The sequence below is a fragment of the Antechinus flavipes genome, chromosome 1 (assembly GCF_016432865.1).
Source record: "Antechinus flavipes isolate AdamAnt ecotype Samford, QLD, Australia chromosome 1, AdamAnt_v2, whole genome shotgun sequence".
NCBI lineage: Eukaryota > Metazoa > Chordata > Mammalia > Dasyuromorphia > Dasyuridae > Antechinus > Antechinus flavipes.
In genome coordinates, this window is record NC_067398.1 from 577333358 (window position 1) to 577359685 (window position 26328).

Below are 26328 nucleotides of genomic sequence, written 5' to 3' on the forward strand. Positions count from 1 at the left end.
ATCAATTCATTGGCTTTAGCTTAACAGATATTTTACATGGTTGATCTTGCGAGGACTGCTTATTCTAGGGTGTGCACCTGAGGGTGTGGGGTAGGGAAGAACTCCTACCTTGTTTCACCAAAGAATTTTATTTTTAGAACAATACTTTTCTGTTTTCGTTCAGAACACAACCAGAATGATTTCCAGGCTTCAGGCAAATGAAAAGTTGGGAATCACTGTCATCATAAAATGTTAGCAGTCTTCCTCCTATCTACATTATATTAAAGTTGATTTACACATTCTTGGTATAATGAGGGTAGGAGAACACTATTCTTTTTTTACTCTGATGAACTTCAGATTTCATCCATTTAGTTTACTGTAGCTTCCACATAAGACTTAATAACATAACTATGACAAAAGAAATAACTCTATTTGAAAAGATTATATGACTACAGAGCCTTCACAAACACTCTAACAGGTGATATAATAAACTGTAATGTTCTTTAAGGGTCCATCCCATCTCTAAATCTATGGTCCAACAGCCCTAAGTACAGGCCAAATGGGGACTTTGTCTGTGATCAAAGGACACATTTACATTAGTTAAATTGTGAGACTTGTTACCAAAAGGATGATCACCAGGTAAAAAGACTTTTTAACCATTGCAATTTGAGAAATAATAGATAAGCTGAGAGGCATCTTTGAAAAGATATCTGGATGAAATCAAAGATCTTTCATTATCAAGGTATATTTTATTTAAAAACTGAAAAAAAGCATTTTCTGCTAGATCATAAGATTATAATAGTAAAATTACATATTTTTCAAGTACTTGCTTGGAAACAGAATGCCTCTATAAAGATAATTATAATCAAGTGATTGTAGAGAATTAGATTTTTAAAATGCTGAGAGATGATTTTTAAATATTTCAAAAACTCGTATAAGATTATTTTTCCCTCTTCAAGAAATAGGTTTAAATTATAGCTTGAAATCTATGTAAGGAGGTTTCCAATTTGTGAAATAATTTTAAAAGAGAGTATCAAGGAAGGCATAAGATTTCCATCTCTGAATATATTTAACAGTTGAATGATCAGTTCTCTTGAGTAGTTTAATCTTAGTAGAGACTGTAGTAGGCAACATCTTCAATTTCCTTTCTAGATAAATTACTTCCTTTACCTCTTCACATTGGTGCTGGGAATGACTCTTATTATCTGTGCAAAATCCTATAATAGCTTAAAATAAAACCATCTGATTTACAAGAATATCTTTACCTTGGATTTTCTAAGGCAAGTTAATTATATATCACTTTTTTTTTTTTAATGACTCTCCTTACATAGGAAAAATATAGTTATGAATTAGTCTGAATATAGTCCCCTTAAAATCTGTGTTGTATACAAGACAGATACAACCTATCATTTTTCTCTTTACTAACTTTTATGTAGTTGTATTTTTAGGAAAAATTGAAAATAAAGGGAGAGTAATCAAAATGACAAAGATTAAGAGAGCAGTAGTAATAAAAATACCCTAAACATCTTTATTTGAGAAAATAAATAATTTAAAGTAAATATTTTAATATGGTAACTTAGTGTAATTATCTTTCAGCATACATTTTTAAAACTTTTGAAAGATCTCATTTTAAAGGCACAGCTTATATTTAGAAAAATGTTACTCAAGAGGGAGAATTGTTCTATTGGCCACTGAACATAACTAAAAATGTAGCCACTGTTTCTCTTCTTAAGCTTGAGAAATGAATAGAAGAATTTTCTTCCATACCCTTTATGAAAAGCTATTATTAGACCCAACTCATTGATTCTAAAATGTTTTAAAGAACTATAATAAAGTTTTAATGTACTGCTTTAATCAACTATAGAAATGTAATGTTTCCTACCATGGAATTGGACAAAACTAAAACTCTGTACCTCATGCTGAATAAAATGACTTGAGTTTGAATGTCATGGCAAATATTGGCAATGTAGGTTATTGCCTACTTTTAACAAATTATGAAGCATAACTAAGCAAACCTCTAGATGATATTTATTAACTACAGATTACATTTTACATGATACATTGATTCAACAGTATTAAAGTATACATGAAGCAGATTATAAAAATGAGATTAGTTTGGTTTTTTTTGCATGCAAAAATAGTAACTTCATAAATAACTCGAGTTATATGCCTTGTGTAACCTTTAGCAGGTTAACTTACACTAAGGTAGAAATGCTCAAATAATTAACTTTATTTCCACACATACTCAAAATGTAGAACCAGGAGTATAAAATCTACAGTGTTGCTTGACACTTCTTAAATTTAAAATCTTCAATCAAATCTAACTTTTAAATTTTTATTATACACAAGTGATATCACAGAAAAAAGGGAGACATTTCTAAGAATAAAGCTTGTTGTATTATGTTTTTGTTCTACTTAATTGTACTTCACATAAGTCTATTTTCACATCTTAAAAGTGTTCAGTGTTGCTGAGAATTTTATCATTTAATAAAATAGAATTTGGAAGTAATTTACTTTTTATGCTTAGAGATTAAATAGATCATCTTCCTCTTCCTCCAAGCCCAATAAGTTATTTTATGCAATAGCAAAATGTTTACATTTTTAGATCTGTATTTGCCTATGCATAGAAAGAAGTATATCAAAAATTTAGATATATACAAGTGATCAATTTTATATATTATAAAATGTTAAAATTATATTTAAACTTGAAACTAAACAGTGATACTGTCCAAGGTTTGGGGTTTTCTAGCCTGTCATTTGAAACCTTTCAAGTGAGTGCTAAGACTAATTATATAGATTTTTCCTATGGATTTCCCTGGGCTATTTATGGGGAAATTGTGAGTGACTCAAAACACTGTAAGTATAAATATTCCAGAAACTGGAGACAATATTAGAGTCACCTAAATTTGGTGTGAGGAGGGGTAAGTAACATTGTCGTGTTTGAGGGAGTATTAGGAGGTACTTGTTTAATGAAGTAGAAGAGAAACAGCTAGGTTAATAAGAACAGGTATTTGAGGCATTAGAAGGATGTGAGGGGCAAAGACTCAGCTGGTGGGACTTAGTGTCTTCCTAAGGCAAAAAGTGTTCTGACAAGTTAGTCATTTCCTCTCTATCTGACATCTTCACCCTGGTCCTTAGGAGTTCTCTCTGTGCCCTTGAAGTGAGCATGGGAAAATAAGCCCCTCACTGGGGCCACAGAAAACAGTGTGAGGAAGAGTCAACTTGTGAGGTAAGCAACTCCTAATGTGTTCCAATTTTTGGATGTGTTAATAGGAGAATCTTACTCTTTATTAATTGGCTACTTCTAGGTTGTTGAGTTTGCTATTGGAGGCCATACTTGGTGAGGAACATCGACGACAAGCTAGCATGTGTCCAAAAGAGGATAATCAGGAGAGTGAAGAGGCTCCAAAATTATCTTATTTGAGGATTGATTAAAGAACTTACTTAGCCTAGAGAGAATTTGTGAGTGATAAAGAGAGTAGAAAGAGATACATATTAGCTGTCTTCAAATGTATGAGTTGTTGTCTTATGGAAGATGAACTAAACATCTATTGTAGAGAAGGGCAAAAAAAAATTACAGGGAGGCATATTTCAGCTTATTGGACAGATTTTAAAATCACCACTTATCTAAAAATGGAATAAGCTTTCCTTTAATATAATGAATTCCTGTCACTACATGTATTAAATTAGAGGCTGACCAACCATTTGGCAGTTTGAAGTAGTGAATGGTTGGAATTGGAACTAGGTGAGCCCTTTCCAACTCCTAAATCAGGTTCACAAGCTTTTATTATATACTTAGCTATGTTCCAGACATAGTATTAAGCCCTAGGGATACAAAGGAAGGCAAAAGACAGACCCTGCCTTATAGCAACTCACAATCTAATGGAAAACACAACATTCACACAATTGCGTACAAACAAGATATGTACAGGAATATTGAAGATAATAACAAAGACAACATACTAGCAAGTGGGTCTTTAGTTAAGACATAAAGGATGCTAAAGAATTCAGGAAGCAAAAATGAAAGAGGAAGACAATTCAGACATGCCTTATTTGAGTGTCACTGTATTGTATAAATACAATGACAGTAGGTCTGTCACTGGATTATATAAAGCATGAAGGTAAGGTGTATAAATACTGGAAAGATAGGCTTCTTTGATTCAATAATAGGATTCGTGGGTTTTGTTTCTGACTGCCATTTGACTTGCTAGATGATATTGAATGAGAGAGCTAGAGGTTGGTGTCATGGAGAAACTCTCCTGAAGCAAGATTTTGAACTCCACAGTTGAAGTGTTAGAGCAGCTTCATACTCTTTGCATTCATCAGTTGATAATGGTAGATTGCAGAAAAAAAGTAAGCTATTTCATTTTAAAGATATGTCTTGTCAAGATATTTAAAATGACTGAAATTCCCAAGTACTCATTTGTGTGTCAATAAATAACATTTATAAGCATAAAAAGTTAATAATAATATGGGACAATTGCCTGACATTTTTGCAAATTATACAACAAAGTAGGAGAGAATATGTAATGTTGGGTTTTTAATTAGTGAAATCTTTATTAAATATTTTTAATACAAGCCATAGATTAAAAGACTTCCAATAAACCAAAATTAATTCATCAATAAATGATTAGAGAATCCCTATTCTAGATAAGCATTTAAATTATCTGCTAAAATAGATTAGATCACAGGTTTTTCCTCTTTGTTCTTCTAGCTCTCTGTAGCTGAATAAGGTAATACAGTTGTCTCTAATGATTTGAAACAAGCTTTCCTTAATACATTTATTAAATATTGAAACTCAGAAAATCAAATGTGAACTACACAGCCTCCAGAACGGAGTAGTAAATGATCATTAAAGTAGTAAAATGATTTCCTTTTTCTAAAATCCTTCCAATTTCCTTTGTCATCAAGTCAGTATTTTGAAATCTTGAGGATTTCCAGATTATAATTCTAGAGGATACTACCTCATCATAATTGTACATTCTTCCCAGATATATAGTCTCTCCTCCCCTATTTTTATTCTCATCTTGTTAGGCAGAATGAAAATTTCCTGGAATGAAAAGGCAGTATTTTCCAAGCTCAGTGGACTCATTTTGCTTAACACACACCCTTCATGCATAGATCTGCTTATATTACTTCTTTATTCAAAAATTTTAAGTGGTACTTTATTGCCTACCAAATTCAAATATCTTTATTACTTGATAGTCATTCATGAACCTTTATTATCCTGCCATTCTGACTTATCAGCTTATACTGCTCCCATTTATTTGCTCTATCCTACTATCCACAAGACTTTTTTACTTTCTATAAGAAACAGTCTTTAAATTCTAATTTAAAATTCCATCTTTCTGATCATCCCTATCAATAATGACTATCCCCCTCTCTAGACATTCATATAACACTTTATTTTATACTTCATTTATGTACTTAGGCACTATTTTACATAATATTTATCTTTACATTTCAGATCCTCCTACCAGATTGTAAATTCCTTAGGGACAAGGACTGTACTTATTCTAATGCCATTTTATTTACTTTTTTTTTTCTTTTTTTTTTTTGCTGAGGCAATTGGAGTTAAAGTGACTTGGCCACGGTCATACACAGCCAGGAGGTGTGAAGTGTTAAGTGTCTGAGGCCAAATTTGAACTCAGGTCCTCCTGACTTCAGGGCTGATGCTCTATCCACTTACCATTTTAGTCTTAAATTATTCTCTTCATTAGGCCACTTAGCTGCTCCACTTCTAATATTTGTAGCTTCCTTAATCTAATCCAACAAGGATTTACAAAGCCCAATGCCAAACTCTGAAGATACAAATAAATTCTATCCATAAGAAGCTTACATCCTATTGGGAAATATAATGCATAAAAATTTAAATGTATAGGGGATAAACTGAAGAGGAAGAGAGCGCTTAACTAGGGGAACCAGGAAAAGCTGCTTATTGAAGATAGTAGTTCATAACCTATGCCTTTAAAGAAAAAAGCTAAAGAGTCTTAAGAGGCAGAGATGAAAAAGAATGCATTCCAGATATTATTGTTCTGTAAGAAATGAATACAGAGAGTCTTGGAAAGACTTACATGAACTGATGCTTAGTGAAATGAGCAGAACCAGATCATTATGTACTTCAACAAGGATACTGTATGAGGATGAATTCTGATATGAAGTGGATATCTTCAACAAAAAGAAGATCTAATTCAGTTCCAATTGATCAATGATGGACAGAATCAACTACACCCAGAGAAGGAACACTGGGAAATAAGTGTAAACTGTTTGCATTTTTGTTTTTCTTCCCAGGTTATTTTTACCTTCTGAATCCAATTATTCCTGTGCAATAAGAGAACTGTTTGGTTCTGCACTCATATATTATCTAGGATATACTATAACTTATTTAACATGTATAAGACTGCCTACATTTAGGGAAGGGGATGGAGGGAGGGAAGGGAAAAATCAGAACAGAAGTGAGTGCAAGGGATAATGTTGTAAAAAATTACCCATGCATATATGCTGCCAGTAAAAAGATATTTTAAAAATAAATAATTTAAAAAAAAAAAAAAAAGAGTGCATTCCAGGAAGGGGAAATGAAATAAACAAGCATAATTAAATGCCTATTCTCTGCCAGGCACTGTGCCTGATGCTTTACAAATATTACTTCATTTGATTCTCACAACAATCCTAGGGGGTAGATAGTATTATTATCCTCATTTTGCAGTTGAGAAAACAAGACATTCAGACTTTTAAATGATTTGCCCAGACTCCAGCCCTGTGCTTTATTCACTCTACCATCTAGCTACCATTCTAGTTATAAGGTACAGCAATCTATGCAATGACCAGGAGAGGCAAAATATGAATTCCCAGAATACTAGATGGGCTGGTTTGAACTGTGTGAAAGAGTACTGTTCAGTAAACTTGGAAAGTTAAGATCGCTAAATCATGCAAGGCTTTAAATGCTAAACTTGTGACTTTAGATTGTCTCATTTGAACTTCACAATTACCATAAGAGGTAGTCCTACTATCCTATTATTGTAGATGAAATAAGAGGTAATAAAATTTGCTTAAGGTTGCAAAATCAACAAGCATTTATTAAGTGGCTATTATTATGTGCCAGTCAAATGGAAGGAATAAAAATCCCTGTTCCACAAATAATGGGATGGGACAGAGTATATAGATTAGTGTGGTACATCTTACTTGACTTGTGTTCTCTTTGCCAACTGAAAACAATTTGTCAGGTATACAGGTAGAAGTGCTAACCAAAAATCAAAAGAGAAAATGAACAGCAAATGGAGGTAATATTTGAAAGTTCTCAAACTATATTTATTTAAAGGTTTTTTTAAATTCTCCAAGTTCCCCAATGTGTTCCAAAAATACATTTCAATATTCCAGTTTCACAGAATGTTTGAAAAGCAAAAATTTGCCTTTAAATTTTATTAATATAATTAAATTTCCACTCTTTTTAGAATATATTTTCGGAATTTATAACAATTGAAATGCTATTCCATGGCAAAGCTTTAGAAGTCTACACAGCTGCCTACCAAAATATGCAGAAGATTGATGAAGAAGAAGATCTAGAGGTAAGACTTTAATACATAAGCCCATTTCTCTCAATAATATGAAGGTACACTATGTAAATTTTTGTCATGATGATAGTGTATTAAATTGGAACATGGTGGAGGTGATGGTAATTTACATAATATCACTTCCCTATATGTTTCTTTATATTCTTAAATTAAGGACCTCTTGTGAACTATACACCATACTAATTTTAAATGGCTTCTCCCACTAGATTGAAACCTTCTTAGTGTCATGTTTTGTTTATCTCTGCATCTTCCTTAGCACTTAGCCTAGTGCCTGAAACATAGACTGAAAATTTTGTTAATGTTCACCTTACATGTAATTTGAGAGACTTGAACTCTATGGATAAATCTGGCTATTTAGGTTTTGTTTATAGGGTGAAAAACAGGATAAATGTTTTTCCACTTTTGCTTTTCAAATTGTAGATACTTAGTTTGAGTTTTAACAGTTGTTATTACAATTATTAATTACCAAATGAAACTTATAAAGCATTTTTTTTTTTTTTTAGTAAAGTACAAGTAAAAATTCTCTACTCTCATTCCTCATTTTGGCATAGAAGCGAGTTCTCACAGGTCCAGTGATAAAAATGTCCCTCATCTCAGTATCAGCCTAAGTAAATTCAGAGAGATTAATTACAAAAAGTTAGCTGCCAGACAATATAACTTGCCCTTTTACTAAAATAAGGAAAAAGTAAGTCCATCCTAGGAATTACATACATTAATGGAAATATCGATGATAATTTAAGCCAGAGGGGACTTGGTCATCTAGCACAAATTCCTTTTACAGATGAGAAAACTGAGGCACTGAGAGGTAGAGCAACTTGTCTAAAATCCAACTGCTGAACTAAAATTCAATACAGGTCCTCTGAATTCAAATGTAGCACCCTTTCCATTGTATCATGCTGTCTTCTATTTTTGAAAGATTACAAAAATTAGGCTGTTTTATAAGTGTTTCTTTTGAACACTTATAAATATTGCTTAATTAACAATACATGGCGATTAAATTTCCACTGAAACCAAGCCATCAACAAGTAAAGCAGAATTAAACATTTAACCTAGATATTTCTGGTAAAGGAAAAAAGTTATTTCCCTAAAGATATATATATATATATATATATATATATATATATATATATATATATGAATATTCTTTTATCCAAACTGTGCCTGTTTCAAATAAACTCTACTTTGATTATATAACCATTATCCTCAGTAATAAATTGTTTGCTTTTTAAACAGTTTCTCATAGAAATTGAATTGTTTTATCTAGTTGCCCAGCCTTTTGGTTGGTTTATACCTCTGCTGAAAAATTTTTGGTAAGGGTACCTTAAAAGTCATGGTATAATGTAATGGATAGAGACTTAAGTTTAAGAATTAGCACCAGATATTTTTAATCTATATCAGAATGCCTTGCTGTCTTAAAGAAGGGGGAGGTAAGGGAGAGAGGGAGAAAAATTTGCAACACAAATCTTAAAAATAAATGCTTAAAATTATCTTTACATGTATATGGAAAAATAAAATACAGAACTAGCACCAGGGTAACTCTTAACTCTGCCATATACAGGCAAACTTATCTAAGGTAATGAAGCCTCTCAGTGCCTCAGATAAACTCTTTGCAGAATATGTACTGATCTACATTGATAAAGGGAGCATCTCCACTGAATGTTCTCTAGATTTATTAAATTGACAGGATTACAGGTAGTTTTAGGGAGGGAAGATAAACATCTTTAAAAATCTGACATAGCTTTCAAGATAATATTTTTATAAGTAATCTAATAACTCATGGATGTATCCAAGAAGGCAGTCTTTGGGTTTCCCTTCCTTCCATTGTGTTGGGTCCCAACTAATTGAGTAAGAAAGTACAATTGCGGAAGCTAAAACAAACTTATACAAAGGTACATGTTTTGTGTATGATTATATTTCAAAGTTGGAATTCTGTTAGTTGTTTTAAGCTAGACTCTTTTGCTTCCAAGTTAAAATTCCCATAAATATTTTAATTAATTATGAGGGAAGCTTAAGTTTTCAGAAGACTTCAGTGGATTAATGTATTCAGAGTTTTGAATCATAACTCTCAATTATTTCTTCACTTATTCAACTAAAGTAGATTTTATGTCAAAAATTATGACATAAAAGAACATCCCAGCCATCACTTGCAACAAGTGACACTGTTGAAAAGCAGGCTTGTCCTGTGCTATTAACCTTTCATTCTTTAGAATGTACCTTCAGACATCACAGACATCCCTTAATTGATTATTGGAGAATCTGTTTCTTTCTGAGCCTGTTTTATTTTCAGCTAGCTCTTTCAGATTAATGTCTTGTCAACTGTTTAAATGCTTAAAGCAATTCCTTTTTAGTGTCTTCAGTCTTTCACGCTTAAAGGGATTCCTTTGAAGTATGAATTTTAATTATTTGTTGGATAAGTCCATGTTATTTATGTACTTATTTCCCCTACTATAAGCTCCATGCTACTCAAATTTGTATCTCCTAAAGGGGCCTGGTTTATTTCTTTCACATAGTAGGTGCTCAATGAACAAATTCAATGAATTTGAATTAACAAATGTTTATACCAATTCTATAATTATTTATCAGGCATAACCTCACAATCTTAATCTTATCAAAATGAAGTCTTAATCTAATGCATTTTACAGCTTTTTAAAAATATATATCATGTCTTCATCTAAAGTAAAAGATGTTTGTTAAAGAAGCTCCTTAACTAAGAAAACCATTATTTGATAATTTTGTTTTCACCTCCATGTATAATTTTTTTTTCATTGTAATAGATTTTTCGGAGCTCTCTTTATCCACCTGACTACTCAACTCGTTTAGATATTGTTCGAGCAAATTCAAAATCCCCGCTTCAGAGATCTCTTTCTGCCAAGTGTATATCTGGAACAGCACAGGTAAGGTAAAACCAAATGAGTAAAATGGAATGAGATAATGTTTTAAATACTTTAAGTATTTTACCAAATACTTTAAAATACCACTTTACCAATCTTAAAATACATTATTAGCATAAATTTGATTCTTAATTCTTTATTTAAAGTATGTGTTAAACAACAAGCATGAATATGATCATTTAACCTCTCAGAGCCTCTTCTATTGAAAAATTACACCTAGATTAAAATGTCATTGTAAGAATTGATATTTCTCTATGCAGTCTAGTTGATTATAGAATTATAAATCCTACTTTGCATGTACTAATACTAATGTATCCATGGAAGATAAACACAAAGGACTGGATTGGGTCCCCAACTAGAATTGACACTACCAAAACAGATACAGATATATTAATCTTTAGAACAGCCAGTTATTCCATTGGCCTTCATTTCTCTTCCCATCATATCTAGAAAAAAAAATTGAGACTCCAGCCTACTTGAATGTCAAAACTTTTAAAGCATGAATTTAGAAATAACTGAACAAAATTATAGTCTTGCCGGGCATGCCTATTTTTCTTTACTTCACCTCAATTCCTTTAGCACATATTTCCTTTATCATTCCAACTTAGCTACTCTAAATTGCTTTCCATTATTAATTTTTGTATGTCTTCCCAGATAATTTGAACTCTTTGTACATATTGAATCTTTTATTCATTCAGCAAGCCTTACAAAATATATCATTTATGTCATATATTGAAGAATATAGATAATACTCAACATAATAACAAATGTAATACTAAGAAATGCTATTTGAAGGTAATGTTACCTGTTAATAGTTGCTGCAATTAAGAAGACTTCATAAAACAGATGAAATTAGGGTTTGAAGAAATAGTCAGAAATTCAATAATTAAAGAGGTTAGTGGGAAGTATTTTTCTAGGCATACATAATAGTGTAAGCATTGACAAGAGGCAAGACATGTCATATTTAGTCATGAAGTAAACCAATCTGAACAAAACTTAAGTGTACTTGGAGAACAGTAATATTGGTACTAGATTAAAAGCTTCATGTGTTGATTTGACTTTGAACTTTACATGAGAGCTACTAAAAATATTTGAATAAAGGGCCATATCTTTGAAAGAGCAAGACATTCTGTCAGGAGTATAAAGGATAACTATAGAACCAAGGTGGTGGTGATAATACTGAAGTAGTAGTGAAAATAAAGTCAACAATAGGAAACAATATGGTGGTGAAATCAACATGACTTGCTGATTAGATGTGGAATAGGAAGAAGTAATGATGATGGAAGAAGTATAATGGTACTATAGACAGAAACAAGGAGAAACAGGTACAGAAAGATTATCTTCAGTTTGGCATATGAGTTTGAAGTGCTAATAGACATCCAAGTAGTGTTCCTTGAGACAGCTGTAGATGTAGAATAGTACACAGTAGAAATGAATTTGGAATAATAGTACAGTGCTATTTGGAATCAGGATTTACATTCAAATCTTAGCTCTCCTACTTATGATTTTTATGACTATGGGCAAGCCACGTTACCTCTTAGTCCCCATTTTCTCATTTGTGAAACGGGATTTAGAGGGGTTTGTATCAAGTGACATGTTAAATCCTTATCAACTTTGATTTCCAGTCTTGTGTATCTGGAGTTCATAAAATTTGGGAGTCATATTTATACGGATATCTAATAGGTGGAATAAAATGAGATTTTCTAATCCACAGAGAGAGTGAGAAAGCTCCTAAGAGACCCTTAACAGCCTAAAAACTTTAATGATGATTCTTTAATGTATTGGAATTTATGGGAATATTTCATTAGAACAAAACAAAAATTAAACCATCCTTTTAGAATATTATCTTTACAAATTGTTTCAAGTATCCTCCTAATAATCAAGGCATCCTCTGTCATAGAACTTCATCTTATTTTCTCATGATTCTTAGTTTTGAGGCAGTCCTTTTCTTTATTGTAGAACAATTATAAGAGGTACATGTACCCTTCTGAAAATTGGAGGATCCTAAAAATAAAGATATTAGTTTTCAAGTTTTAAAAAAATGATTTATGTTACACTTCACTTTTAGCAGATTCCCACCAGTCGGATAAGAAAAGACCAACAAGATGATGATGAAGAGGATGATGATGAATTAGAAGTTACAGAGGAAGAAAATTAATTTTATATGAGCTTTTTAAGAGTTTCCCTCAGAATCATCAAGACTTCAATTTACTAAATTGTTTAGCTTAGCTTGTCAGTTGTCAAAATTTTAAAACTAGGCAACAATATACACCATTAACAGATACTTCAAAGAACCTACAATTTTAAAAAGTAAATGGCTTTTGAGGATTTATCCCCAGGATGGAACGTGCTTAAAGAAAATTTCTGTAGCCCGAAAATAAAGTAGCTCAAATAAAAAATTTAAAACATACCTTTAGTTTCATTCTTTTACCCAGGGTTATATTTGTTTAAATATCTTGAAAGCTTGTCATTCAGATGTTGTTATACCACACAAATAAATACAATTGCCAAAAGAATTACATCATTTTCTCTTGGTTTTGCATGTAAGTTTCCATGTCTTTGTTTTTAAAAAACTCATGTTACTCCTTTTGAATCATTCTGATAAATACCATCCCATAAAGTACTAAATGTAGTTGTTTTACTTACCACTTAACAAAAATTGAAGTTTTATTTGCAAAATTAATACCTTTAATGGTTAAAGGACATAAGCAAAAGAATTAAAAGGGTGTAAGGAAATTGTTTTTTATATATTTCACAAAATATGAAATAAGGCAACCTTCATGAATTTCAAATAGCAGATATTACAATGTATGATACTGACTTTAGAAAACCTGCTATTCCCCAGAACAGACAAGCCCCTAGTAAAAGAACCTGAAATTTAGAATTTTCTAAATAAAATTTATTACTGATTCTTGTACCCAAAAATAACAGGTTGGGGACATTAGAATCATAGGACTTATATCTGTCTGTGATATTTTTTCATTTCCAAGATTTCCTTTTAAGGAAAACATTTGTAATCATTATTTCATTGATTCAGAAAATCTTTTTACTAATTGTGAAATTTATTTCCTTTGGAATACTAAAAAACCAACTATTCAAAACATATAAAAATAAAGACTTTACAGAAAACTGTTGGTTTTGTGATTTTTTAATAAAGATAACTGCCTCTGAAATATTACAATTAGTATATAATTCACATATTTTTAATATACCATTGTAAAAATGTTTAAAAGCTGAAAATCTGATGTATAGTGCTAAAGAGTTAATCTCCATTGGAAACTCATTTCTTTTCTGCATATCTAAGCAGTGAAGTTCGCTCTTTCCCATATGACCTTTCATTTAAAAAATTTACAAATTTTCTATTTAACATTTCTGGGGCTGTGTCAAGCTATTTCACTGTTTTCAAAACAGCTTCAAAATTCTTTGGTGACAATCTGATCAATTCATTTTTCTTATTAGCTTGTGTACCCTGGTTCATTGAAAGATAAAAATTTAATTAGTTAAGTCTTTCAGCTCTCAAAATTTCTAACCAAGGTAATAGTTTAACATTTTCTTCTTCCCAAGGATGCCAACTTGTTGCAAATCAAACATTTGCCAAACCCTTGAGTTATAAAGACCAAATGCCAATGTAAATTGTACTTTTAATCCTAACATTCATTTCAAGGAGTACACTGCTTTTGTTAACTAGTTTAAAATGTTATACACTAAAAAAAAAATCCTATTTTTACCCTATAAGACATTTTTTGCTCATTTGTTTCAAAAACATAAAAATTCCATTAAATTGAGGGTTGCTGATGACTATCTGTGCTTTATATTTTCAGTCACAGGTTTATACTTGTCTCTGATACCCAATAGAAATCGGGGGGGAAGAGGGGGAAGTTAACTAGACATAACTTCCTAATTCATTAGTGTATTAGTACATCACTTTCAATAGGCTTTTCCCCAAAAAAAAGTAGACCAGTACAGTACATTAGACCTCTTGGAAACTATATCAAGATATAGATGTACTATTTTAATATGATGGTTAATATGCTGGTTTTGAATATTTCTACGTGCTGAACTGAATTTTATTATAGAAATATTTTTTACAAAACACAAGAAAACTACAATTACATAACTTTAAAGATTTAAAACAGTCTTAGAAAATAATCTAGCCCTACCCCCTTATAAATTAGGAGGCTCAGAAAAGTTATATAATTCAACCTGTCACACTTAAAAAGAACTGGGCTTCATTTTAGGAAAAACTGTTTAAAAACAATTTTTCATAAGGAAATAAGCTATAGAAGTAACATTGTACACATCTACCAAAAATAGTCTAAAAAAAATGTGCGTTTTTGCAGGTTGAAAACCTAAATGTTTTGGCCAAGTGATCAGCCCAAATATTGATGCAAAAGTCAAGGGATAACCTAATATTTTAGAAATTGCTGAGCTTAATCTAAAGGCAACCTTACAATGAGATATGTATTAGAATTACATGCTGTAAGTTGCCATGCTAGAATTCCCAAAAAGTACTTGAGTAACTTTTCATTCCTGTGAAATGAAATGCATTTAACAAAAGTGGCATCAACTTGAAATACTTTCAAAGCTATGCAATAAGATGTTCAAAAATACTAATAAAATCTGATATTTTATAAGTTATTGTTTTGCCTATGGTAATTTGAAACTTTTGAGAAGCACTATGTTATGTTGTAAGGTCAGTAATGTCCTGCCCTACCCTAGTTATGTGATTTTATTTATGCAATTTATTTTACCTCTCTGGGTATTAATTTTGTACCTATCAAAGATTATTACATGACCTCTAAGATATCTAACAGTTAATATAGCTATAGCCATTTGTTTGGAAACTAGAAATGACAAATACTAATTTTATAACCTAAACCAATGGGTCCATCTATTTTTCACAAAGAAACCAAGAGAATTGCTATTTTATATACAAGACTTTTATACACGAGACTCATGCCTGTGGTTCCTAAATCAATGTATTTGCAATATTGTGAGAAACAAGAGTGTTATACATAAAGAATATCTGATCCTATCTATTTGTAAACAGTTTTAACATTTTTATTAAAAGTCCCCCAAAATACCAAGCTGATGAAGTTTTCCCTTTTTCTTTTTTTTAATATAAACACAAGTAAACATTGAATAGTTGGTCCATTCAGCTGTATCTTTATTTTTTTTTTAATTCTGTAAAGTAATGAACATGGAAACTTTTAAGAATTCCTGTGAACATATGAAACAATTTAACAAGTCTAATAAGATTTTTCACAGAAGAAATTTTCAAGTTTACATTCTGTCCATTTTGCAATTTTTAACATGGGACTAATACAGTATTGTCCCAGGTGATGGTTAGGAAGTTTTATTTGTACAATCAGGTAAGCAATGAAAATGTCATACCTGAACAAATCATTTAACATTTCCTTAAACATTTGTATAAAGATACTATGGACTATGGAAAGGAGGAATAAAAATTTCCCTTTTCCCAAATAACATTACAACTCTACTTTTCAATTTTTGAAATTAAACTATGCAATTTACATAAATCATTTAAAGGATTAGTGCTATTATCCACCGTCAAAGAATAAAGCATAATGAAGTTGAAAATTTAAAAAAGTTAGATGGCAATTTGCGCACACACGCACGCACACTCACACTCACACTCAAAAAAAAAAAAAAAAAAAAAAACAAACACCTTATGAAAAAAGATCTAAACATTCCACTATTTACAATTTGCTCTTCATAGGAATTGTCAAAATTAATGGTTTGGGGAGGTTTTTTGGTAATTAAAAATAAACACTTTTTTTATACAAATGCATTTTGCTGCACCAATACTGTGGGGGAGTTGGAGGGAAATGTAAATTGCTAAGTAGCCTCTAGAGCAAAATTAGTTTAACTTTTCGTGGGCCAACTGGTCTGTCATTCAGGTCATTAATAGCAGCCATAGCCTCATCATAGTTTACCATTGCAACAATGGCCTCCCCTAATGGTAATCCTTGGTCATTATACTGTATTGAAACTGATTCTGGTATTACTCCATAACCATGGAAAAAGTCCAAGATTTCATTGACATTTGCTTTAAATGGAAGATTCATTATTTTAATAGGAGTTACTCTACCTGAGCCACAATTGAAATTTGGATCAGACATAAATCTTCCCTCTGGAAAGCCTCCCATGTTATTGTTTCCAAAATCAAACCTGCCAAAAGGTTCACCTTCAGGGGGACCAAAATTCATGAAAGGACGAGGACCTCTGAAATCATCAGGTGGGCACATGAAATCATCAGGTGGTGGTCTAAAATTATCCGGTTGCCTGAAGTCATCTGGAGGATGTCTGTCTGGAGGGTGCCGGAAATCATCTGGAGGGTGTCTATCTGGAGGGTGTCGGAAATCATCTGGAGGGTGTCTGTCTGGAGGGTGCCGGAAATCATCTGAAGGATGCCGGAAATTGTCAGGTTGTTGACGAAAATCCTCTGGGGGATGGCGGAATTTTCCAGGAGGGCCAAATGAATGTACAGATGGTCCTTGTGTATCAACTGAATGGGAATGTTCATCTCTATCTCGTGTCTGTGAATGATCTTGCATTTTCTCACCTGAGATAGATGAAATATTCACACCAAACTCCTGCATTTGTTCCTCAGATATAAGTCTTAATAATACCTCTGTTCCCAAGAACCTTCGTCGGTTTAAACTTTCAGCTTTCATTGCCTGTTCTTCTGATTTAAATTTCACCAGTGCCTCTCCCAGACCAACTCCTTTGTCATCATAAAGCAAGTAAACATCATCCTCATCAATAGAAAACCCGGCAAAGAACTTTTGTACCTCAACTTTAGTGACATCAAATGGAAAATTTCTTATATATATGCACAGCTTTGGGCCAGAATGTCCTTCCCGGTAGTTTTTTTCTGGAATATGCCCAGGTCGTTCTCTCCCCACTGACCCTGATCTTTTTTTTTCATAACATTCAATGAATTTCAGCATTGTTTTTTTAGATATAGGATCAATAAGAACTTGACGATGAAATAATATAAATTTGTGTAAGGCGAGAGCAGAATTATAGTCTCTCAATGTCTTGAACATCACAAAGGCAGATCCTGTTCTTTTCTGATCCTTATACAAAAATTTAATCTGATCACTGGCCAGATCAGTATCTCTAAAGAAATTTTTTATATCTCTCTTCTCAACACTTAGTGACAGATTTTTTAAATGAACATAAAATCCATATTTGTGAGGGGAACGGGAGCGTCTTTTCACTCTTCTTGGGGATTTTGATCGCGATCGTTTTTTTGAATGTGCATCATTTATTCCTCTTTGTGGAGAACGCTCTTCACTTCTGAAATGAACTTCATCCTTTATATCTACACTACCGCCACAGTCAATCCACTGTTGCTCTGAAGCTGGACTGACTTCAACAAATCTTGAGCCCATGTAATGTCTATGGCGTTGAAGACCTCCTAAAGCATCATGAGATGTAGCAAATTTTACCAAGCAATCACCATTATTTCTGCCAGTTGGATGTTTTAGTAAAATAACTCCATCCACACATAATCCAGGAAAGAAAGCACGTACTTCATCTTCAGTTGCTGAGTATGGCAAACCACGTAAAAATAAGTAACGGTTATCTGATTTGAATGTACGTGTTTCTTTTCTTGGCCCCGTAATACCATGTCTTGTACCATTGGTATGAAAACCAGCCTCTGGATCATCCGAAGGATCATAGCCAGGTTTATTTATTCCTTTCTTAATAGCCTCAACTAAATTAGATAGGCTGCCAACCCCTGATGCACCAGAACTACTAGATCCTGGTCTTTTGGAGCCTGATATCAGTTCTCTTCCTCCACGATCAAATCTTTTTCGTTTCATTTCTATGGTATTCTGCATTTCTGTCTTGCTGCTAAGAAAAAGCTCTACAGGGGAGTCCTTGATAAACCCTCCTGACCGACTCATGGCACGTCGTGCATCTTCATCTGTTGCAAAAATAATAAAAGCCTCCCCAATTTCTCCTCCAATTATATGCACTCCTCCATCAGGAATATTCAATCCCGAGAAGAAGTGACGAATATCCACAGGCCCCGCAATAACAGGAAGCCCCTGTAAACGGATGACTACAGCCATGCTGAGCTCAAACCACAGCAATAATGACCTGCAGACAAAAAGGTACACATAATAGCAAGTCTTACTTTTATAATATCTTAGCACAAACTAAACCTTTAATTACTAGTTTCTTTCTCATTCAAGATTTATGAATGAAAGCGAGACTCAAGTTCACAAAACATATTGATCCTATCTTATTCTTAAGAAATCATGGGAAGAACTTTATCCCAACTAAAAAAAAAGTAAAAACAACTTCTTCCTCAAAGAAACATCCCATATCACCTGCCCTGCACAATCCAAATGCCAAAATGAAAAAAAGGAAAAAAAAATCAAATCTTCCATGGCATGGCTTCAGCCTGCCAATTGCTGCTTCATACCAAGACCAAACTCTTAATAGTTTGACTTAGAATTCTATCTCTCTTGCACTGAAAAGTCTTAACTGATAGAATATTAAAAGACAAAAATAAAAACTTTAGAATTAAAATAATTCACCAACCATGATGAATTTTGTTCTCAGACAAGTTCTATCAGTGGATGATTTCTGCTCACCAATGTAAAACTACCTAACAATGGCGCACTGTAGATCAGACTTAAAGAGCAGAAGTCATAGGTACCCAGGTGTACAATTCTATTTTTCCGGGTAGAGTTCTGTGAGAAAAGCCATGATCTTTGACAAGGCTCAGTGAAAAGCATTATGCTCTAGACAGCTTACCTGTTTGATTATTTATTTTTTTTCTCGAAGACCTGATAATTCTGTAAAACCAACTTAACTGTGGAAAGAAAATGAAACATAATTAATGCCTGCTCCATCTGTATTTTGTCTTAAACAATGCCAGATTACTGTAGAATGTCCATTTCAGTGGCTATAACACAATAGTGAAGCACTGTAAGGAACCACAATTATGGGCACATTTTTATGAAATATTCTTCTTTGTTCCAAGGGCAAATCAGGTCTCCTTCAGCAAAAAGCCACATACTGTGCCTTTGCTTAATTTTTTTTTTAAATATAATCTGATTGATTCCATTTTAGAAGTAAAAAAGAAAATATAAAATGAGAAACTGAGGTCAGCAAATGGTGAAAACATGCTTGAAATTACTTGATCATCAACTGTTCCATAATGAATAGCTCCAAGACTGTTAGGAGGAAAACCCTCCATTAACTTCCATCCACGAAAGGAACAAAAATCCAGCTCACGATATGACTAATATTCAAATCCTCTTTCTTCCTCCTCTTTGAAACTAACCAAAATAAAACAGCCCAATCATTCAAAGTACCAAGGAAAAGAAACCATAAGAGACAATGCCTGGAATCTTTCTGTCATACGTAAACCACAAGTCCAATTCAACCAAGTGTCATAACCTGTGACACTTGCAGAAAAAATACTGTGCCTAACTTTCAGACAGAACCAAACTTTCACATACCCATCTCTTTAAAAAACCAACAACAACAAAACTAGTCTTCATTAAAGTCTTGAAACAATTCCTACACTAAAATCAAATGAGTTTTTACTAAACAGGAACATAATATAGACTAGAACTACAGACAATTACTGATACACAGAAAAATGTGATTAACTAAAAAACTACCACATAACAGTTCCCCAACAAATCAGTGAAATAAAACAAATTATCTGTAGAATACGATCTTAATTCATTTCAAAACAACCAAATTGCACTTATTTACAAAAAGTTCTAAATAAACTACAGAAAAAAACAATTGAAATACAGTAACATCACATTAATTTGGAATATTTCACATTTACATATCACTTCAACTTTACATAGCACATTCCTCACAACAGTACTGTAAGATAAATTATACAATTTTATTCCCATCATAGACTGAGAGATGAAATATTACAGAAAAGTGAGACTCAGGCACGTTGAAGTGACTTTCCCATGATTAGGAAAATAAATGCTAAGGCCAGAATTGAAACCAGGCCTTCTATTTCAAGGCCAGTGTACTTTTTATTTATACTACACCAAACTTACTCTCAATGAAGGGAGTTTAAAGGAAAGGCAGTTTGAATTAGTCAAAGGTTCAAATTATGGAATATTTTTATAAAAGTGATTTTACTACTTTTTCTAAGCCAAGCAGAACTAAAAAGCATGTCCAATTAAATGTCTTACCAAGCCTTATTTAATAAACAAAGAGGCTTCTTCTGTAATTACCTTTTATTAAAAAAAAATTGAAACTTGAAAACTGTTTGACTTTGGGAGATTAAATATACCCTCACTCCTTAACATTTTCATAACAGAAATGTTTAACTCAGTCTTTGCCTTGAATTAGGATTAATTTCAAATTAATGAAGTTTACTGTAACTTTACTAGCCACCAAGAAAAAACTGCCAGGAATACTCCTAATCTTTTCTTTTTATGAAACAATATCTAGAACACTCTAAAAGTAGCTATTAACACTCTAAGCAAACTTCTTTTGGCACTGGGTCTATATATAACTACAAAATTCCCTATTCTGCACAATGTACAAAAATAATAATAACTTTTTTATAGGATGAAAACAGTATTAACTATGGCCACACCTTTATTCCTAAAATAAGGTAAATGTATGCCTATTAGAAAAATCAATTCTTTTCCTGTAGCAATATATATTCCCTAAAATATATTTTAAAAAATTAAAACCAAAGCTTCTTGAAAGATACTAGGGGCAAAGTGTCAGGTTTATCTATTTCTAACGACACTGATATTGAAAACACTAAGTCATTTAAAGTAGTTCAGTGAAGACTTAATGATTCCACTTAAGAATTATCCTAGAGATTCTTTTTTTAAGGCAGTAGCAAGATGGTATTCTAAGGAAGCACCATAGCTACACCAAACATTCCAATACACTTCATGAAAACATTTTGGTACTGAGAGTAGTGGGGAATGGGCAATTTTTCACTATCCAGTGAATCCTGTCTGGGAGACTAATCAAGCATATCCAAAGACAAACTTTCAAAAGTTTGTCAAACTACCAAGTTACATCTTTAAATTAAGTTTCCATGTTTGTCTACCCTAATACAATTTTTTTTTAAATTAAGACAAAATGACAGTAACACAAGACACATTCAACTGTACTCTGAAAATTAAATAGAAAAATTTTAGTTTGCCTAGATTTGTTGAATTACAACATTTTAGTGACAACAAAAAAATCAAAATGAAATCTAGAAGTGGGGAGGCAGGTTACAAAAGAGTTCATTTAAAAGTGAACTCAACTGCAACAGACATCGAGTTTACACGACCACTAAAGCAAAAACAGTTTCACCAGATCTTCCTACAAGATTGACAAAATAAAGTCTTCCTCTAATTTAAACCAAAACACACACACGAAAAACCATCACCTTTCAATTCTGGCATCAGTCCGCTCTACATTCCTTTAACTAGAACACCATAAGTTTACTTCCAGACAGGACGACTAAAACCGTGATTTCCTCAGGCTCTCCGATCAAACGTGATTGATCCTACAACTCTTCAGAAAGCCCCAACAACTCTACGGGTCTCTCTTCCTTTGCCACTCTCAATTAGTTTCTAGGATCGGTGGACTGCCTATCTGGGTGTCTTTGGGAACGGATCCCTCAAGTGAGCGCCAAAGCCAGACTGCCCAGAGCCTTAGTCTCCGATAGACACAAGAAAATAATGGAGACGATGGATTCCACGGGGTGCACGGGATTCCCCTCAACATCCTCCATCCTCCTTAAAGGGGGGGTCCTCCAGGGGCCTCCATTACCACAGGTTCTAGAGCCAAATGCCGTTAGAGTCCGTCCACATTCCCAAGAGAGTCAAGCGGCTCCTTCGTTCCCGCCAGGCCAAGGTCGCCAGATGGGATCCGACGCCGTCCCCAAAGGTCTGGGGCCAGCCCCCAGGGTCAACCAAGCCTGACCTCGCAGGCGCCTCCGTCCGTCTCCCCGGCCGGGCCCGAGGGCACTCAGTCACTCGCTCCCCCCCGGGGAGGCTAGTACCCCTACCCAGCGGTTCGGCCAAGGTCGTCCGCTACTTCCATCCTACCTAACTCGGGGGAGCCGAGGGGAGGCGCGCGGCCGCCACCTCCTCCCTCCCCGAAATCGAGGCGGGCCTGGGCCTCCCCCGACCGTCACTACGCTGAAGGGCCGGAACCACGGCTCCGGAGCTCAGAGGAGGGTGGTAACACGGAGAGAGGGGAAGGGAGAGGTGGAGAGAGAGGGAGACGGGCAGCGGCTGCCCACGATCGGGAAGACCGCGCCGCGGGAGCCACGGCACGGTGCTCGTGTCGGGGGCGCTGCCTGCAGCAGTGGCAGCAGTTACTTCCTTGAGCGGCGACCGCCGTCGCTACCGCCGCTGCTGCCGCCGCCGTTTCCGCCGCTTCCTCCTCCGGCGCGGGAGGGCCCCGCCTCGGCCTCGGCCTCGGCTCGCTTCCTCCCCAATCCCCCTTAACCCCCCACTTGACCGGACCCCTCCCACCATTCCTGGAGCCTGCAGCGTAGTTCTTCCACAACCCGGTTATAAACACACACCGCGGCTCCCGAGTCTCAAGCTCCCAGCCGAGCCTGGGAGGTCTCCTTCTGCACCACAACCGCTTCCCGAGGAAATAAAAAGTGGGGGAGGATAAAAAAAAAAAAGCTCCAACTCAGAGCAAGCTTACAACAAAATGGCGGCGACTTCTACCCCTCCCCCCCACCCGGGGTCTCTCGACAAACCGACTTGCAGTTGGTCCGCTCATGCGCCTTCCCTTCTCGGAGCTCGCGCTCTCCCTCTCCTCCCGCCCCTCTCCATAGGGCAAAATGAGGCGCATGCGCATTCGGTCGCCGAACTCGTTAAAGTCTTTTTTTTTTTTCCTCCAGGAAATCTACCTCTTTCCTCTACTTCGAAACTATTACGCATGCGCGTCTACTGTGTGTCTTTGCATTTTGGTTTTTCGACAATGTAGTGAGAGGAGCGAAAGAATAGAAGTCAGTTAATTCGTAAACATTAAGTGCCTTCAACGTGCCAGGCGCTATGCTAAGAGCAGGGGATTTTAAGAAAAAAAGTCTAATGGGGGGGAGGGGAGGAAGAACATTAAAAAAATTCAGTAAGAAAGCGGGATGGGGGAGGAGGCAAGAGAAAGTATCGAGGAGGAGGGATAAAGTGCAGAACAGAATCAGTTTTTGAGCTCACGCCGCCTCAGCGCCCTCTGCTTTTTACTCCTGACTCCCTTTCCCACCTGGCGGCTCTGTCGACTCCAGAAACTGGTAATTCTGCTAGACAAATTTAACTCTAATTGACACTTCCTCAGCATCCCTGCCCCTTAGACCCTGCCCTTCTTTGATCGAAAGGCGTGAGACTTTTGGCCGCTCCTCCTAGATCCTCAATTTAAGGGGGTGGGAAGAGTCAAATACTTTATCTCTGGTCTCACTGCCCTCTCTCTTTGAGTCCAAGAAACTAATCATTAAAGGAATTCAACTGTAATTCACACCTTCTCAGCTGCCCTGTCTCTCTCTGTTCCTGCACCTGCCTCTGCCCCTGAGGGTTTCCCTAAATATGATTGGAGAGGGACATTGAAGAGTTCCTATTAGAACACTAGCCATTTAAGGAGAGCATCTGGGGAATTCACTTACCTTTCTGGTCTCCATATTTCCAGAAACTGATGGTTCTGCAGAGATAAATTAAACTTTATAACTAACTTCATCATGCCCATTCCTAAGAGCTAAGAGTTGTCCTGCCCTTTTCAATTTTTTGTGCTGTCTTCCTTCTTCTGAAATTCTTTGTATTCCCAAGAGTTTAACACAGTGATTGACACATTGACATTTACTATATGTCTCTCCCCATTCCCTTTAAAAAAAAAATCTGGAATTCAACAAATATTTATTAAAATGTAACTATACACACTATGTTAGGGATACAAAAGTGAATAAACAAAGGTGAGACAGACATTCTTGTTAGCCTACTTATGAGAATTTGGCCATTATCTTTCATGTTATTCCTTCAAGTGGTATAGTTCAAACCAGTGCACACAATATCTAATGTCACTCTAGTCTCTGGCTTCCTTTAAATCCTCTGAAAGGGACCACTGAGGGAGAGAGATCTTCCTCCAAGGAACTAAATGTCTGTGGACATTCCACTCCCAAATTGGAATAGTTCATACCTCAGCTCTCTCCATTACCCAAGTGCTTAATTGCCTTTTTCTGATGAGATCTTTTATGGCATTTCTTACTTTTTTGTTTCTCATTATTATTACTAATACTAATTTTAGATCTGTTTGTCATAGATAGAGCTTGTCATGATAGTGACATAGTGAAAGGATTATAAATGGATAACATAGATTGATTGTAACAGTTCAGTAAAGGTTGTAATTCGTATGATGCCATAGCCTCTTAGTTTCAATAGGATTGCGGCTAAGACCATGGAGCCTGCAATAAGGGCCTCAACATGTACTTTGGATAGTCATAGGTGGAAACCATATAATGGTATTTTTACTATGTATGCTATTATACAGACATATCAAAGCAAGGAAGTTGACATAGAGTAGTCTAGAATTGGTGAAATTAGTGATATAGTTAGTATATGAAGTGAGCCTAGGTTGCTGTATAGGTGGAGTAGGGCTGCTAGGAGTGGGAGAGATCCAACTAGTAGTGTACAGAAGAGGAAGTATAGGCCTGCATTTTGGCTTTCTCATAGTGTGATAATGATTAGGGTGGGGATTAGGGTAGTTTGGAATAGAATATAGAACATGATGAGTTCTGATGAGGTTAGTGATAGTTGAAGGATGATCAAATCAGTATTCCTATATTACCATTATTCTTGGAAAGTTTTGTTATTTGACTGATCTACTTGATAACTCATTATCCATGTACATTCCTTGGCTACCCAGTTGAGTAATACAGCTATCCTTTCCTCTCCTCTTCTTTCTCTTCCCTTCCCTTTGTCTACATAAGATATCAAACTCTTAATTGCAGGTGCTCTGGCCAAAGGAATGTAAATTTTGATTGCTATAACCTAGCAAGAGATCTTAGAGTTTCTGGGCCAGATTGTTTTCTTTTTTCTGTAAAATGAACTGGAAAAGGAAATAGCAAATCACTCCAGTATCCTTGCCAAGAAAACCCCCAAACAGGGTCCCAAAGACATGACTGAACAATTGAACAACAAATTATCAAAGCAAACTCACACCTCCTTAGATTATTTCCCACCCCTAGCAGCATGATTTCATCATGCCTGTGCCTAAGATCTGGGTAATCCTCATGATAGGGTTCTAGTGGCACTCAGAAAGTTGTGGAGGTGCAGGTTCTTCATGAAAGAATTCACAAACCCGAAGAGTTTTAGGCAAAAATGGAAGTTTATTGTTGGATGAGAAGTCAGCTTTGCTAAGAGACTGACTTCTTTAGTGGCAAAGTCCTGTTAGGGAAATGGAGGCTGGCACTGAGAAGAGAATTGTCTTCTCAGCGGGCAGGGTCTTGACAGGCAACTATACCAAGGGACTATGCCTTGCATAGTCCTGCTTTGGACATTCTGCAAAGAAATGAGTAAACAGAAACTTATTATATGAGCAGATCTTGAGGAAGAGAATGGGGTTGGGCAGTTTGAACTGATCAAATCAGAATCTCCCAAATGAAATTGCTTTGAAGGCTTTTTCAGCCTGAATTTGAATAGAGATCAGCTATCAATGGAGGTGATTTACCTTAGAAATGGCCCAGTCAGATGATGCCACTTAATTTGTCTGAGGAGCTAGGCTTCACAGGAGGACCTGAGACTGGAATCTCCCTTCTTTACAGATCAAAGAGTACACAATCTTAGAGTATTAATTTTACATATTAAAGGGAACACAACTTCACACCTCCTTCACTCATATTAGCT

General features: G+C 34.8%; 2 protein-coding genes across 7 annotated transcripts in view; one reads left to right on the top strand and one right to left on the bottom strand.

Annotated features, from left to right (window-relative positions):
• CIBAR1 (CBY1 interacting BAR domain containing 1) overlaps positions 1–12957 on the top strand; it is a 30229-nt gene extending 17272 nt beyond the window's left edge. For 2 of the 3 annotated variants that reach the window (XM_051970863.1, XM_051970862.1), the window contains 3 exons: positions 7431–7544; positions 10325–10444; positions 12513–12957. In XM_051970863.1, the coding sequence (XP_051826823.1) occupies positions 7431–7544; positions 10325–10444; positions 12513–12599 (321 nt within the window). In that variant the 3' untranslated portion in view covers positions 12600–12957. Of the gene's footprint in view, positions 1–7430; positions 7545–10324; positions 10445–12509 lie in introns of all 3 variants that reach the window. The other variant, XM_051970861.1, reaches the window with a different exon arrangement.
• A 2627-nt stretch (positions 12958–15584) lies between these two features.
• On the bottom strand, positions 15585–23217 carry RBM12B (RNA binding motif protein 12B). 4 transcript variants are annotated; one of them, XM_051970860.1, is made up of 3 exons: positions 23203–23217; positions 19241–19298; positions 15585–18577 (listed from the first exon to the last, which is right to left on the bottom strand). In XM_051970860.1, exon 3 carries the CDS (start codon positions 18547–18549, stop codon positions 16312–16314), a length of 2238 nt encoding a protein of 745 aa, XP_051826820.1. In that variant the 5' UTR covers positions 18550–18577; positions 19241–19298; positions 23203–23217; the 3' UTR covers positions 15585–16311. The 4 variants fall into 4 exon arrangements, with proteins under 4 accessions (XP_051826820.1, XP_051826819.1, XP_051826818.1 ...); XM_051970859.1 differs by having other exon boundaries at positions 23199–23213; XM_051970858.1 differs by lacking the exon at positions 23203–23217 and adding an exon at positions 23016–23111.
• Positions 23218–26328: the final 3111 nt, after the last annotated feature.

What these genes read in the sequence shown, in the direction of transcription:
- RBM12B (XM_051970860.1), bottom strand. Translation starts at nt 18,549, where the DNA reads ATGGCTGTAGTCATCCGTTTACAGGGGCTTCCTGTTATTGCGGGGCCT.